General features: G+C 63.1%; 4 protein-coding genes across 5 annotated transcripts; all 4 read left to right on the forward strand.

The window, feature by feature from the left end:
- Positions 1-2,457: 2,457 nt before the first annotated feature.
- KCNA7 (potassium voltage-gated channel subfamily A member 7) lies at positions 2,458-8,012 on the forward strand. The gene is made up of 2 exons (XM_007492683.3): positions 2,458-3,438; positions 4,550-8,012. Exons 1-2 carry the CDS (start codon positions 2,902-2,904, stop codon positions 5,339-5,341), a joined length of 1,329 nt encoding a protein of 442 aa, XP_007492745.1. The 5' UTR covers positions 2,458-2,901; the 3' UTR covers positions 5,342-8,012.
- NTF4 (neurotrophin 4) lies at positions 7,909-10,330 on the forward strand. Its single transcript, XM_007492684.3, has 4 exons — positions 7,909-7,944; positions 8,435-8,550; positions 9,425-9,554; positions 9,704-10,330. The coding sequence occupies exons 1-4, from the start codon at positions 7,909-7,911 to the stop codon at positions 10,319-10,321; spliced, it is 900 nt and encodes a 299-aa protein (XP_007492746.2). The 3' UTR covers positions 10,322-10,330.
- Positions 10,331-10,358: 28 nt separating this feature from the next.
- SAXO3 (stabilizer of axonemal microtubules 3) lies at positions 10,359-13,053 on the forward strand. 2 transcript variants are annotated; one of them, XM_056796768.1, is made up of 6 exons: positions 10,359-10,985; positions 11,338-11,660; positions 11,785-11,985; positions 12,144-12,305; positions 12,401-12,528; positions 12,723-13,053. In XM_056796768.1, the coding sequence occupies exons 1-6, from the start codon at positions 10,862-10,864 to the stop codon at positions 13,048-13,050; spliced, it is 1,266 nt and encodes a 421-aa protein (XP_056652746.1). In that variant the 5' UTR covers positions 10,359-10,861; the 3' UTR covers positions 13,051-13,053. The 2 variants fall into 2 exon arrangements, with proteins under 2 accessions (XP_056652746.1, XP_056652747.1); XM_056796769.1 differs by having other exon boundaries at positions 10,361-10,985; positions 11,338-11,423.
- A 639-nt stretch (positions 13,054-13,692) lies between these two features.
- On the forward strand, positions 13,693-14,535 carry LHB (luteinizing hormone subunit beta). The gene is given in 3 exon segments (NM_001032971.1): positions 13,693-13,717; positions 13,937-14,107; positions 14,188-14,535. Coding segments are annotated over 3 exon segments (426 nt in total). The 5' UTR covers positions 13,693-13,702; the 3' UTR covers positions 14,428-14,535.
- Positions 14,536-14,561: the final 26 nt, after the last annotated feature.

Below are 14,561 nucleotides of genomic sequence, written 5' to 3' on the forward strand. Positions count from 1 at the left end.
GTTACTTGCCCAGGGTCACACAGCTAGGAAGTGTCTGAGGCTGGACTTGAACCTGGGTCTTCCTGACTCCAGACCTAACACTCAATCTACTTCACCCCCTAGATACCTCTGATCAGGATGGAAAGACTCAGAGAAGGACACACACACAATGGGCAGAGACCAAGAGACAGATACTGAGAGGGGCACTGAGATTTATAGAAGTCTAATGGTTAATGGATAATAAGTGAGGAGGGGGCAGTCAGGTGGCTTGGGGGATTGAGAATTAGGCTTACAGATGGGACTTTCAGGGTTCAAATCTGGCCTCAGACATTGCCTAGCTGTGTGACCCTGGGCAAGTCACTTAACCCTCATTGCCTACCTAGCCCTTACTGCCCTTCTACCTTGGAACTGATACACAGAGTGGATCTAATGCATAAGGTACGGGTTTCTAAAAATATAATAATAATAATAAGGATAATAAGGGAGGAACCAATAAGAGCATAAGGAGAAAGAATGGGCCAGTGGTCTCCCCAGTTAATCCAAAGGCCAGAGTAAAGCAGATTTTTATGCACAAAGACAATCAAATGAGTGTGATTAATTATGACCAACACAGTTAACCAGGATAGAAAATCAGGTCATCGTCTTTCTAATCGGAGGGACGTTGAGGGACTTTCCAAGCTGGAAAGGAGAAAGTGAGCTTCAGTCCAAAGATGTTCTATTCATAAAGGGAAAAGATGTGGCGTTGCTGCATCGGTGGGCACCCATGAAACAGTAGGGGGTTTAGACACTCCACCTTCCCATGGACAAATGAAAGAAACAGCAACCCGGAGAATACAGGGGGCAGCCCAACATGGAGTCGGTGTTCCCAAGAGCCAGTCTGATGAGTCCTCCTGAGTCTCCCTTTAAACTAGCTGCATTTTGTACCTGGTCTTCATTTCAGGACACTGAGATGAAGATGGAGATGGAGATGGAGATGGAGAGAGACCCTGCGTCCTGGAAAGCCGAGCCTGGAAAAGGAAGACCCAGAGACCCACAGGGACATGAACCCCAAGAGACAGACTCGGGGAAGGAGGCGCAGCAAACAGACCTACAGGGATTCATTCAGAGGAGCCACAAACACATCCAGAGACAGTATTTGGAAATGGCATCTGCAGCCCCAGTGAGAAGAGATCCATCCAAAGAGAGACAAATAGACCAAACACAGGAGGGAGAGAGAGAGAGGAGGAGCAGGAGGAGGAAGAGGAGGAGGAGGAGGAGGAGGAGGAGGAAGGGAGAAGAGGCAGAGAAAAGAGGAGGAAGAAAGGAGGGATGGAGGGAGGGAGGGGAAAGAGACAAAGGTAGAAAAGGAGAGAGGGGGAGGGAAGAAGGGGGAAGGGAGGGGAGAGAGGAAAATAGAGGGAGGGAAGGGAGGAGAGATGGAGAGATGGAGGGAGAGGGAGAGGAAGGGGAAGGGAAAAAGAAATGAAGAAGGGAAGGAGATGGGGGAGAGAGAGAAATGGAGGGAGGGAAGGAAAAGAGGGAAGGGAGGGGAGAGATGGAGAGGGAATGGGAGGAAGAGAGAGGAGAAGGGAGGGAGGGATGGAAGAGAGGCAGAGACAGAGAGAAAGCCTGAGATTGGGGCGGGGGAGACTCCGAGAAAGATGCGGCTGAGGTTAGTTATTCCATAATGCACACTGACTGTCGGTCCCGGCAGCGCATCGCTCCCTCCCCATCTAGCCCGGTGGAGCCGGCCCTCATCCAGGGCTTGTCAAGGTATGAGCAAAGAAAGAATCAGGAACCCGCGATCTGGAAGGACGTGTAGGCGTGAACTGGTCAGTGCTAAGGTCAAGGTTTCGAAGGAAGGCCAATGAGACCAGAGCCATTGAGGCTTGGAGCGGCCCAGAGGGTGTGCTGGGGATTGGGGAGCGAGGAGGGGCTCGGGGTGCCGCGTCTTCCTCCCGCCAGCCAAGCACTCAGGAAGCACCTACTATGTGCCGGGGCCACCGCGCGAGGCGGGTCCCTGGGCTCTAGAGTTTCTGAGCCCGGGCTGGGGGTGGGGTGAAGGGGCTCTCCAGGGGATAATGTGGGAGAAGCCCAGCAGTGAGATTAAGGAGGCCGGGAAAGGCTCTCCGCCGCAGCGGGCACTTGAAGAATGGCAGGAAAGCCCGGAGGCAGAAACGAGGAGGGGAAGCAAAGAAAGTGCCGCGGGCTGAGAGCCAGCACTCTGCACGGCCGCAAAGGTTAAGAACCAAACGGAGGCAGCAGGCGAGGGAGGCGAGCTGGAGCCCTGAAGTCCCCTCAGCAGGTAGGAGTTTGTTTGCCAGAGGCCCGGAGAGGCTGCGGAGGCAGACCCCGTCGGGACGGAGACAGAGGAGGGCTGAGAGACCCGGGAAGGGCCCGCTTTTGACCCTCTTTGGTGACGGACTGAGAGACACCCGGAGCCAGTGGCAGGGGCCCAGGGAGAGGCAGGAAAATGCAGACAGGGAGATCTAAGGACGGCGTGGGACAGGTGAGCGTTTCAGTGGGGAACCAGAGCCAGAGAGCAGGGGACAGAGCCCAGAGACCGCCAGACACAAACAACCACAGCCAGACGGATGGACAGCTCCCATCCACACACACACACCTCCCCAAGCAAGTGGCGCTTGGCAGTGCCGGCAGAGCTGGGGACAGGCGGCTGCTGAGCCTTCCGAGCCGGACTGCCAGGTGGCCCCCCGCAGAGGCGCGGAGGGGCGGGCTGCAGGCAAAGAGGGTCCCGGAGGCGGTGGCTGGTCCCCCCCCCAGCAGAGGGCGCCCCGGGTCGCCCCCAGCCCCGGGCCAGCTGCCCCCACCCCCCCGGGCTATTTATACCGGCGCGGGCAATCGGACACCGGGCGGGCGGCTGGCTGCGGCGTCGGTGGCCGTCCTCTGCGCGCTCCCCGGCCGAGCCGCCAGCCCCCGGGGGCCATGGAGGCCGAGCCCTGCGGCTGCTGCGAGCGCCTGGTGCTCAACGTAGCTGGGCTGCGCTTTGAGACGCGCGCTCGGACCCTGGGCCGCTACCCGGACACGCTGCTGGGCGATCCCGGGCGCCGGCGCGCCTTCTACGACCCGACCCGCGGCGAGTTCTTTCTGGACCGCCACCGGCCCAGCTTCGACGCCATCCTGCACTACTACCAGTCCGGGGGCCGGCTGCGGCGGCCGGCGCACGTGCCCCTGGACGTCTTCCTGGACGAGGTGGCCTTCTACGAGTTGGGTGCTGACGCCCTGGCCAAGCTGCGGGAGGACGAGGGCTTCGCGGCCGAACCCGAGCGCCAGCTGCCCCGGCGGCCGTTCGCGCGCCAGCTCTGGCTGCTCTTCGAGTTCCCGGAGAGCTCAGCAGCCGCCCGGGTCGTGGCCGTCGTGTCTGTGCTTGTCATCCTCGTGTCCATCGTGGTCTTCTGCCTGGAGACCCTGCCCGACTTCCGGGATGAGCGAGATAGCTCGCCGGGGGCTGCCCCGGGGCCGGTGAGTGGCGGGAAACCGAGGCGCAGCAGGGGAGGGGGGTGGACAGAGCGGAGCGGACTGAAGGAGGTCAGAGTAGGCCGGACGGTAGCAGCTGGGAAAGGGCAGAGGGAGCCTGGAGGAGCTCAGAGGGGAGTAGGAGGAAGGAGCTGGGAGAGGGCAGAGGGCACTGGAGGTCAGCGGGAGCCAGGGGGAACAAGGGGGACTGGAAGAGGGCAGGCGTCCCGGTGGAGGTAGCAAAGGGCAGAGGGGGCAGCTGGGCAAAGGGGCCTGGAGGAGGGGAGGGAGAGGCTAGGGAAAGGAAGAGGGTTTACCGGCGGTCACAGGGGGCTGGGACAAGGCCAGAGTGGGGAGGGAGAAAGGTGGCCAGGGAAGAAAGGGGAGAAACAAGGGGTCAGAGCGGCAGAGGGAGGGAAAAAAGATCAGCCCAGGCTGGGAAAGGGGTAGAGGAACAGGGGGCAGACGGAGCCCGAGCATGAAGGGGGAGAGGAGGCAATGGCGGAGAGAGGGCGCCTCTGGAGGTAGGAGTTGGGGGGCAGGCAGAGAGGGGTGAGGAAGGCCAGAGGGGACCAGGGGAAGGCTAGGGACGTGGAAGGGGCTTGAAGAAGGCAGAGGGGGCCAGAGCAGGAGGGGAGAGGGGTACAGGACATTAGAGGGAATGAAACCAAAGAACCCTGGCTCAGAGCGCCAGGCTGAATTAAGGGCAGGGTAAGATGGGGGTTAATAGTTTCTGAAAGGGAGGGGGGAGACAGAGCAGGGGAAGAGGCTGACCCCTAGAGCCCCAATGCCTCCCCATCCATTCTCAGTCTCTAAGTGGAGGCTGGGGGAATGGAATTAGCCTCCTTCCTATAGGGGAGTCCTTGAAACCCCTTGGAATTTTTCCCAGCACAGACTCGGGTCATTCCCTCAGGATTTCTCTCACCCTGGCATCGAGTCTCCACTCAGCAGCCCCCAGGGACTCTGGCATCCTCTCCCCTTGCCTTCATCACCCCTGTCTGTACCCTCAGTGAGCAGGCCAGACCCTTGACCTTGGCCTAGACCTATAGGCTCCCTCGGAGCCATGACTCACTCCCCAGAGTGGGCACTGTCTCAACTGAGCTGCTCCCTCCCCCAGCTCCTGCCAATTCGGCCCAATGGCTCCCAGCCAGTGCCTCCTCCACCGCCGAGGACCCCATTTGACGACCCTTTCTTCCTGGTTGAGACATTGTGCATCTGCTGGTTCTCCTTCGAGTTCCTGGTGCGCCTGGGTGCCAGTCCAAGCAAGGCAGACTTCTTCAAGAATGTCATGAACCTTATTGACTTCGTGGCCATCCTACCCTACTTTGTGGCCCTGGGCACCGAGCTGGCCCGGCAGCGAGGCGTGGGGCAGCCCGCCATGTCCCTGGCCATTCTGCGGGTCATCCGCCTGGTGCGAGTCTTTCGCATCTTCAAGCTCTCCCGCCACTCCAAAGGCTTGCAGATCCTGGGCCAGACACTGAGGGCATCGATGCGAGAGCTGGGCCTGCTCATTTTCTTCCTCTTCATTGGGGTGGTCCTCTTCTCTAGCGCTGTTTACTTTGCTGAGGTCGATGGGCCCCCTGATTCTGGTTTCACCAGCATCCCTGCTTCCTTCTGGTGGGCCGTGGTGACTATGACAACCGTGGGCTATGGGGATATGGCGCCTGCCACAATGGGTGGCAAGATAGTGGGCTCCCTCTGTGCCATTGCGGGCGTCCTCACCATCTCCCTGCCTGTACCTGTCATCGTCTCCAACTTCAGCTATTTCTACCACCGGGAAACAGAAGGAGAAGACATGGGCCGATACCGGCATGTGGCCACACAGCCCTGCTGCCCTCCCGAGGCCCCCGAGGGCAAGGCTAATGGGCTAGTTGGGGGTAGTGGGAAGCACTTGGTCACAGAGGTATAAGGGAGCCAGTCTGGGGTGGGCGTGGGGGGGAGGAAATCAGAGTGGAGGGAAGAAAGGAATGCAAAGATACAGTAAGTAGGGTTGGGTTGGAGCCAGGTTGAGTTAGGTGGCATGGCAGGCTTGAGATTCTTTCATGTTGGCCTACAGATTCCAGGAGCCCCAAAGGGACTTATCTTGAGTTTCACTGGATTCTCCCAAGTCATGTTAGATTCTTCTGGGTTGCAATTAGGTCCTGCCGGGATATGTGAGTATGTCAGGGGGGGCCATACAACTGACTGAAGCAGGAGTTGTGAGGAATGCATTGAACCTTGAGAAGGCAGGAGATATTTGGGGCTGGCGATGTGTTCAGGTCATGTGGGTCTCTCTGGTGCTTCTGGCATTGTGCCATGTGTCTGGGGGCCTTGGGCTTTTTATTTTCCTGTATTGCATGAGTCTTGGAGGGCCAGGAGCTCGTGGTTCTGTTGAGTTGACTGGTCTCTGCTTGGCTTTTGGTTGTCATCTTGAATGAGTCTCTGAGAACCTTGTAGTGACTCACATTGGGGTGAGTCAGGTTATCATTCAATTTCAGAGCTTAAGGAGACCTCAAAAAGCATCTCATCTAACTTGTATCTGAGCAGAAATTTCCTCCATGCCATCCCCACAAAGTGTTCATCTAGCCTCTGTTTGAAGACTTTCAGGGAAACTCACTACCTCAAAAGGAAGCCCATTCCACTTTTCAATAGCTCGAATGCCATCTTCCCATTACTCCTACTTCTTTCTGCCTTTGGGGGACAAACAATGTAAGTTGAATTCTCCTTCTTGAAAAACTCTTCAAATATTCTGAGACTGTCTCCATGTCCCCCAAGTCTTCTCTTCTGCACAAGGTCCTGGTCCCTTCAGTTCATCCTGCTATGATGTGATCTCCAATCTTCTCCCAGGCCCAGCATCCTTGTGGACCTGACAGCAAGCCTCTTGTTATGGTGGGAAAAGGGCAGAAAATAGGAGGCTGGAGCCTGCCCTTATTAATGCAGCCCAAGATCTAAAATTTGGACAAGGCCCTGGCACACTGCTGACTCATGGTCCGTCTGCAGTCACTCTATGACCCACAAAACTCTTTCACCTAAAAATGGCTGCTTGGGCACATCTCCTCCATCCTGGACCTCGATAGCTGACTTTTTACCCCTACGTGTCCTTGTTCATTTTGGTCTTATTAGATTCAACCTTCAAGGTCTTGTGAGCTCTCTAGTCTCAGTTGTTTTGTGGCTGAGCCATCTTATCTAGTTTTTGTATCATCAGAAAATAAGCATCCAAGTCATTGATTAAAAACCAAATAGCATGGGGCGGGGGATGGATCCCTGGGACGCTGTATTGGCGAGCTAGATCTCTTTGTCACAACTCTTTTGGCTCCGCTGGCCATCAGTGTTCCGAGCATCCCTGGCACTGTCCACATCCCTCCATCTCCTCCACCATGACTTGGGTTGGCTTGCAATGGTCTTGTGGCTTCATGGGATTTCTGGAGGGTCTCATCCAGTGGGAAGAAGTTGAATGTTGACTTGTGTGAGGCCTGGACAGGTTGAGTTGCTTTGGGAGGTGGTGAGGCCGTGGAGGAGCCGGGGCTGTTCTGTGGCTGCACAAAGAGCCCCTTGGGCTGAGCCGCAGGAGAACCTGGCTGCCAGGGCCATCTTTGCCGCTCCAGTCTCTGAGCTTTCCTTCTGCGAGCCGCAGTGGCGCACACAGGGCCTTCCAGCCCCCCAGTTCCCTATTCTTCAGTGTGGGACATCCTGTTTTGTTGTGCTTGTGCAGCGCTGCGGGAGGCATGGGTGTGTAAGTAGTGGAGTGCTGCTTGCCTCGGCCTCCCCCAGGCTCTGCTGGGGTCTGTGTACCATTCCCTCGGGATGCCGATGGCCTTTTGGATGACACCAGGTTGGGCTGCAGAGTTGTCCTGAGCTGCCTCTTCAAGCTGTGGCGCCCCTTTGCTTCTTCCAGCTCTGGCCCCTCTTGCCCCTAGGACTCCCTGAGGAACTCTGCCTCGGAGAGCTCTTTCCAGCCTTCTGTCCCAGAGGCTCAGACATCTGGCCATTGCCAAGGGCCCTCAGTGATCCCGAGCCCAGCCAGGAGCAGCATGGGGAGGCGGAGAGGGAAAAAAGATGACTTAAAGGCCGAGTCAGAGAGAAGGGGGAGAGGGAGAGAGGCAGGGAGAAGCAGGCCGCGGTGCTCTTCCAAAGCTCTCTTCTCCGGGATTGGGACAGAGCACCGGGCTGGGGGAGGGGCTCTGCTGGGCCCAGATCTCCAACTAAACAGCTTTAGCCTTGGCCAGGAAGAGGAAGGGGGACCCAGACTGAGGGTGGGGGGGTGGGAACCACAACCTGGGGACACCCAGCCGCCTGCACCGGGCCTAAATTTAGGGCTGGGATGGCCCCCAGGCCAGGGTGTCCGGTGTCTGGAACCTAAAAATAGCCGGAGGGGGAAGGGAGGAGAGGAGTCCCTGTCTGTCTGTCCCTGGAGCTGGGGGTGGGGTGGGGGATGGGCTCTGATGGGGGTCTCTTCCTCATCTTTGCGTGTGTTTCTGCCTCCCCCATCTCTAAGCCATGGATATGACGGATCTTCTCCCCACCCCCCTGACTGTGAGTCCCTGGCGGCCAGGGCCTCCCCACGCCGGCCCAGGAGCCCTTAATAAAAGCTGGTTGAATTGAACGAAGCTGTGTGGCTCCATCTTCATGTCTGTTGCGGTCCGGCCCTCTCTGGCCTTCTCTCTTGCCCCGCCCCCCCTCGGCCCCCCAAGCCGGGGGCCCTGGGGGACGCTGAGGCTGGGGCTGGGCCAGGGAAATGGGGCTCCTGGCTCCCCACTTCTGTCTCTGTCTGGACCCTTATCTTTCCCGGGGCGCCTGGTTTGTGTCTCCCTCTGGGAAAGGCCCGGAGTGGGGCTGGGGGACGCCCTGCCCCCGCTGACACTTCTCTGGCACGGGACAGGAGGACGCCTGGGTCCAAGAAGGGGGAGGGGAGGGGAGTGAAGCGGGAGGCGGTGCCTGAGGCCAGACCTCTGAGCTGCGGTCGGGAGCTCAGAACGGCAAAGGTAGATGGAGAGGTAGGCGGGACCCATGGCCACTCCCCCAGGTGGGCGGACACCATGCAGGGCCCGCCCCCTGTCCCCGAGCGGGCCGCGCGGCGCGCGGAGCCCGGGCGCCAGGGAACAGCGGCCGCCAGAGCCCCGAGCCCAGGCGGGTGCCCAAGTAAGGCCCAGGCCGAATGTCGGGAAGGAGGGAGGGGGGAGGGCTCAGGAGTTCGGGCCCGCCCTCGGTCCGAGGGGGCGGGCTCCGCAGGAGCTCGCGGGCAGGACTCGGCGGGGAAACTGAGGCAGGAACCGAGAGGGCCCATCCTCGTCGGCAGACAATTCAAGGAAGTATTCAGGCGCGCGGGGAGGCTCGGCCCGAGAGCCGCTTTGTTTCTCTCTCCCTTTTTCCCGTTAGCTGGGGCAGGCTGCCTGGGTCCCTGAAAGGGCGGGGGCTGAGTCTCGGACGCCGGGGTCCCCCCGGGAGAACTAGAAATGTCTCCCAGTCTCTCCCTCCCTCCCTCCCCGACTCCTTGCCCGCCTCCGCCCGGGCGGCTGCTCCAGGTATGTGCAGCTGAAGTCCTGGGCGGGTCCTGGCCTGTCCCAATTCGGAGGGAACATTCCTGGAAGACGCCTCGGGGGACTCTAGAGTCCAGCCCCCGCCCCCTTGGGGTCCGGGCGTCCGACCCCCCAACCCCCGCCTCCTTGTGGTCTCAGGAACCTAGAGCTCCTCGCCCCCAGTCCCGTCCACTCAGGGACCTTGGCGGCCCCCTCCCCCCACCCTGCGCCCCCCAGGACCCAGGCTTCCTGGCCCCCAGCCCCCTCCTCTGTCTGGGAGATGGATGAGCCGTGAGGGACATAATCTTTTCCAGCCCTCGAGCCTCATCCATCAGCCGCCCCCCCCCTCCCCGACATCTGCTTCCCATCGCGGCCAGGTTCCCGTCACCTGGGAAGGAGCCTGCGCAGAGGGCCCCGGGCTGGGGGAAGGGATGCCTGGGTCCTTCGGGGGTCCGTGGGGGAGACTCGCTCCTCAGCTTCCCTCCTCTTCCCCCCAGGTGGTCGCCCTCCTCTCTCTCTCCTGGGAGTGATGGCCGGGAGGGGGACCCGGGAGACCCTGACAGGGGCCCCTCAGAGCCCAGGATCCCCCAGGCCAGGGCCCAGGAGGAGGTGGCCCTGAGAAGTCCGGTAAGCCCGAGCCTTTCCCCTACTGGGCTCCCTCCCCTTCCCCCGCCGTGATGGAAGGGGGCCTGCAGATCCGGGGGGTCTGGGGGCGTCGCTAGGGGCAGCGCAGCCCCGCCATCCGCCCCTCTGACTGCCGGCTCTTTTTTTCCTAGGCGGTCCCAGCGATGCTTCCGAGGCTCGTCTGGCCCTTCCTCTTTCTTCTCTGGGGCCTCCCTCTCCGCGCGGCCCTCCGGGAGCCTCTCCCGGTTCCCCCCTTCCCGGGGCCCGAGTGGGACCTGCTCTCCCCCCGGGTGGCCCTGTCTCGAGGGGCCCCTTCGGGGCCCCCGCTCCTCTTCCTCCTGGAGGCCGCCCCGGCCTCGGCGGTCGCGGCCAACAGGAGCCGGAGCCGGCGGGAGGCCGGCCGTCGGGGCGAGCTGGCCGTGTGTGACGCCGTCAGCAGCTGGGTGACGGACCGCCGCACGGCCGTGGACCTGCGAGGCCGCGAGGTGGAGGTGCTGGGGGAGGTCCCGGCGGCCGGGGGCGGGCCCCTGCGCCAGTACTTCTTCGAGACCCGCTGCAAAGCGGCCGCGGGTTCCGAGGGCCCGGAGGGCGGGCCAGGCTGCCGGGGCGTGGACCGAAGGCACTGGGTGTCGGAGTGCAAAGCCAAGCAGTCCTACGTGCGCGCGCTGACTGCCGACGGCCAGGGCCGAGTGGGCTGGAGGTGGATCCGCATCGACACGGCGTGTGTGTGCACCCTGCTCAGCCGGGCCGCCGAGGGCGGGCGCGCCTAAGGCGGGCTGACCGTGGGCACAGGCCTCCCCGGGGCTGTCGGAAGCTCGGATCTCCATTCGGATCGTAGGCTTTGCGTCCCAGGGGAAGACTGAAGTCCTGGAAGGGAAAGGGACTTACCCAAGGTCACACTGCTCGATCTGGGGGCCACCCGGCTGAACTGAGGGCTCCTGTGTGGAGTCTCCAGCCCAGGTGAAGTTCTGGGAGCTGGAGGCGCTTAGCCTCCAATGCACCATGTTCCCAGTACAGAGGCACAGACTTGGGGGCACACCTGAGGGCAGAACTAGGACCCAGAGGGTGCAGCATCGCCAGCACTCAGAACCGTCCCACCAGGAGCCCGGATGCTTGGAGAGGGAGTGAGTCCCCCATCCCTGGAAGTGTTCCACAGAGGCTGAGTGGCAGACTTCTACTGGGCAAAGGGAGAGTGGACTGGATACTCTAAAGCCCCATCTCTGTGAGGTTTGAGTGGAGACCCAGCTCTGGGCCAGGCCGGTGGGAGCCGGGCACATCCCAGGCCAAGGGGGCGGACCGTCCGGAGGGCCATGGGGCGGAGGACTCAAAGGGGGCAGAAGCTGAAAGCCGCAGTCTTCGTGCCCTCCGTCGCCCAGTTTAAGGGGCACTGGATTCTGCCTGGAACGGGACCAGCCCAGGGCCACGAAGCCGCTAGTGAGTCGGGGCGCCACACCCCTGGGGCTGAGGAAGGGTGGCTGGGGGCGGGGCCAGACTGTGCCCCTGGGTGTCTATTTCTCGGGTCCTCTCGGGGCATTTTCCGTGCGCTTCCGAGGGCCCTAGTGTCTTCTGGCCTTTCCACGTGGCCTGGTCTTCTTGCGCGGGCCTCTGGGAGAATTTCCGTCCTCTTGGGGCCGGCCGCGGGGGCGGCAGCAGCGTCCTGCAGGGGTCTCGGTGTCCGGTCCGTGCGTCTTGCTCCTGCCCCCAGGTCTTCCTCCCCTCGAGGTTTCCTCTCGGCCTCGGGCTGTGGCCGCGGGGACGCTGTGAAGCCTCCCTGCCTTCCTTCTAGGTCCCGGGACTCTCGGCCCTTCTTTCCGCGGACTCAGGCTCGGGCCACCCCACCCCCTGAGCCCCATTGGCCAGTCTAGGCTTCAGGCAGGTCTCCCGGGCAACGGCATCAACAGAGGGGGCGGTGGAGCAGGGCGACCGCGGAGAAGGCCAGAGGCCATGGCGGGCCTCGCTCGGCCCTCGCACTACGGCCCCCTGGGCAGTCCCGTCGAGGGGCCCGGCGGTCGGAGGCCCCCGCGGCCGGACTGGCGACAACTCAGCAGCGGTGTGGGCGTCCCCCCCGGGTCGGGCAGCGTCGCTCCCTTCCCCCCGCCTATAGTGCGGGTGAGCAGGCCCGCCGGCTTCCCGGGGCTGAGGGCCATGGGAGGGAGGGGATGCGGGGCCGGGGGCGGGCGCCGGACTCCTCCACTCCGCCTCAGGCCTCCCCTTCCCCCTCCGCCGCCCCCAGAGCACGGTCCCCGAGACCCTCCCGCCAGCGGCCGAGCAAGACTCCTGTCTCCTGGACTTCGATGAGCTCCTCAACCGCTGGGAGACGACGTCGGGCGCTGCGTATGTGCCCAAGACTCACGGGGACATCTACGGGCAGCCCTCCTACCGGCTCACGCCCATGATCGAACGTGCGGTGGGGATCAAGGACCTGGGAGAGAAGGTGAGGCTCTGGGGTGGCCGGGCGGCGGGGAGGCTGGGCGGCGGGGCAGTACGGCGGCGGGGCGGCGGGGAGGCTGGGCGGCGCGGAGGCGGGGCGGCGGGGCTGTGCGGCGGCGGGGCGGCGGGGCTGCAGCGGCCGCTTCTCCTCGTCGCCCCCAGATCGCGGCCCGGCCCTTCCGGCGCCCCTTGTCCATGGCGTACCAGAAAAGCGAGACGCGCGACAAGTACCAAGGCTGGCCCAACCTGGGCCCCGAAACCATCCTGAGGGTGGGCCCGCAGCCCTGGGAGCTGGCCGATCACCACGCCCAGGGGCCCAGCCAGGTGAAGCTCGAGGCCCCGCCCCCGGGGAGGGGGAGGGGGAGGGCGGGAGGAGGGAGGGAGGGGTTCTGAGTCCGACGCCCTCCCCTGCCCTCCAGGCCATGATCCCCACCACCAAGAACCCGGTGCTGGCCGGGAAGCCCTTCCACATCTCGGACCAGGGAGTGCTTGACCGCCAGCAGCCCTACATGACCACGACGGCCCGAGCCCACCGCCTCTTCACCAAGTGAGCCCCCTCGAGGACCCAGGACTTCCCAGCCCCGGCCGGCGGCCTCCTCTAGCCTTCGTCACCTCCCCCAGCCGCCGCGCCATCGCCCTGGCTTGGGGAAGGGCTCCGGCACCCTCGGGCCCTGCGGGGTCTGGTCCCCTACCCTGGGTGCCCCCCCCTTCTGATCTGGGCTCCTTCCCTTGGCGGGGCAGGAAGCAGCTGGGCATCTGCCGCCCAAAGAGCGTGAAGAAGACCTTGCAGCAGAGCTGCGCCGAGCTCAACCGGAGGACGGTCAAGACTCTGCCCCGCGCCGTGGGCATCAGCCAGACCCAGACCAGAGTCCCCCATCGCGGGGCCCTGTCCCTGACCCAGGAGTCCTTCGTGGCCCCCCAGCACCCAATGAGCCTGCCTGACCGCTTCTGCCCGCTGGAAGCTCCCTGGGTGGCCCAGAGGCAGGCCATACCCAGCCTGCAGAACATGCCCCACCTCTACCGGACCGAAAGCTCCCGCTACGGCAGCCTGAAGCCCACCTTCGTCTGAACTCTGCTTGGGGTGCAGCCCCCAGCCCCAGCAGAGCCTTCAAGGACACCCCCAAGCAGGCCTGGTCCTTCCCTCTGAGGCTCACCTCCCATCCTGCCCCGGGCCGCCCCGACCCCCGAGAGAGGCGAGGCCTCCCATTAGTTGGAAGGCCTGGGCTGAAGATGGATGGCCTGCCCAGGGGAGCCAAGGCTGCTGTACCCCGCCCTTCTCCCCCAACACACCTCCTTTGCTTCCCCAGGGGGGTGGCCGGGCCCTTGCTTGGGAAGCACATCTTGGGGTGCACACTTCCTGGATGGGTTGGTCCTTCTCCCCCAAACCTCTAGAGACTGAGCCCCCCCTTCCCCCAAGACAAGAGGTCCGGCTTCTGCTCTGTTCCGGGGCTGCCCGCGGCCTTGGCCTTGGCCTTGGGCCAGCCTAGGGAGAATGCTCGAGGCCTGCCCACACCTCAGGGCTGTTTGTGAACCCCAAAGCCACCTAAAGCCTTGCCCATGCACAGGGCTTTCAGTGACCTCGGCTGGGCCCGCCCCCGCCAGCCCCAGGGATTAGTGTCCAGGTTACCCAGCCAGGAGCAAAGAGCCTGGTGGCCTTGCCGCCCCCACTGCCTGGAACTTATAAGGGGCCTTGGCTGCTGCTGGCGAGGGGGCAGCGCAGGATGGAGAGGTACCAGGTCAGAGCCAGGATCCCGGGAAGCCTGGTGGAGGGGGCGGCCGAAGGGCTCCGGGAGCAGAGCCGAGACACCCGGGAAACCCGTGGGGGAAGTGGTTGGGAGAGGGGGCCGGCACCAGGAAGCCCAGGAGGGCAGGGGGGCACGGGATGGGGTGTGGGAGAAGGGGCGAGGTAGGGAGCTCCAGAGTCCCTGGGATCTCAGAGGCCTGGCTCCCCCCAGGAGCTCACGGTGCTGCTGCTGCTGCTGCTGCTGGAGGGGGGCTCCGGAGGAGCCGGCTCCTTCCGCCCCCTGTGCAGACCGACTAACGCCACCCTGGCTGCGGAGAGCGACGCCTGCCCAGTGTGTGTGACTTTCACCACCACCATCTGTGCTGGCTACTGCCCCAGCATGGTGAGGCCGGGGCTGGGACTGGGGGCGGGCCTCTCTGGCGGGCAGCCTCATCACCGGGCATCCCATTCCTCCCCTCCCAGGTGCGGGTACTGCCAGCCGCGTTGCCTCCTGGCCCTCAGCTGGTCTGCACATACAGGGAGCTGACCTTCTCCTCCATCCGGCTGCCTGGATGCCCCCCTGGAGTGGACCCCATCTTCTCCTTCCCCGTGGCCCTCAGCTGTGCTTGTGGATCCTGCCGCCTGAGCCACTCAGACTGCGGGGGGCCCCGGGCCCGACCCCACCTGTGCACCCGGCCCCACCTCAGCCTCCGCCTCCTCTAGAGCCCAGGCCCGGCCTCCCCCCCCCCCCATTCCAGACCTTCCTTTCTCACATGCCTCTTTTCCACCCTCTTGCTCCCCCTCACCCCTAATAAAGGTTTTTCATCTGGCCTCTGGTGTCCTGTCTGCCTGGATCA

This window comes from Monodelphis domestica, chromosome 4 (genome assembly GCF_027887165.1).
Source record: "Monodelphis domestica isolate mMonDom1 chromosome 4, mMonDom1.pri, whole genome shotgun sequence".
In the NCBI taxonomy this organism is placed as follows: Eukaryota; Metazoa; Chordata; class Mammalia; order Didelphimorphia; family Didelphidae; genus Monodelphis; species Monodelphis domestica.

Excerpts from the sequence above, each read along its gene's own strand:
- KCNA7 (XM_007492683.3), top strand. The coding sequence starts at position 2,902 with ATGGAGGCCGAGCCCTGCGGCTGCTGCGAGCGCCTGGTGCTCAACGTA. Across the intron at positions 3,439-4,549 it reads CGGGGGCTGCCCCGGGGCCG|CTCCTGCCAATTCGGCCCAA; the intron begins GTGAGTGGCGGG and ends TCCCTCCCCCAG.
- NTF4 (XM_007492684.3), top strand. The coding sequence starts at position 7,909 with ATGGATATGACGGATCTTCTCCCCACCCCCCTGACT. Across the intron at positions 7,945-8,434 it reads TTCTCCCCACCCCCCTGACT|GTGGGCGGACACCATGCAGG; the intron begins GTGAGTCCCTGG and ends CCACTCCCCCAG. Across the intron at positions 9,555-9,703 it reads AGGTGGCCCTGAGAAGTCCG|GCGGTCCCAGCGATGCTTCC; the intron begins GTAAGCCCGAGC and ends TTTTTTTCCTAG.
- SAXO3 (XM_056796768.1), top strand. The coding sequence starts at position 10,862 with ATGGGGCGGAGGACTCAAAGGGGGCAGAAGCTGAAAGCCGCAGTCTTC. Across the intron at positions 10,986-11,337 it reads CCAGGGCCACGAAGCCGCTA|GTCCCGGGACTCTCGGCCCT; the intron begins GTGAGTCGGGGC and ends CCTTCCTTCTAG. Across the intron at positions 12,529-12,722 it reads GCCCACCGCCTCTTCACCAA|GAAGCAGCTGGGCATCTGCC; the intron begins GTGAGCCCCCTC and ends TTGGCGGGGCAG.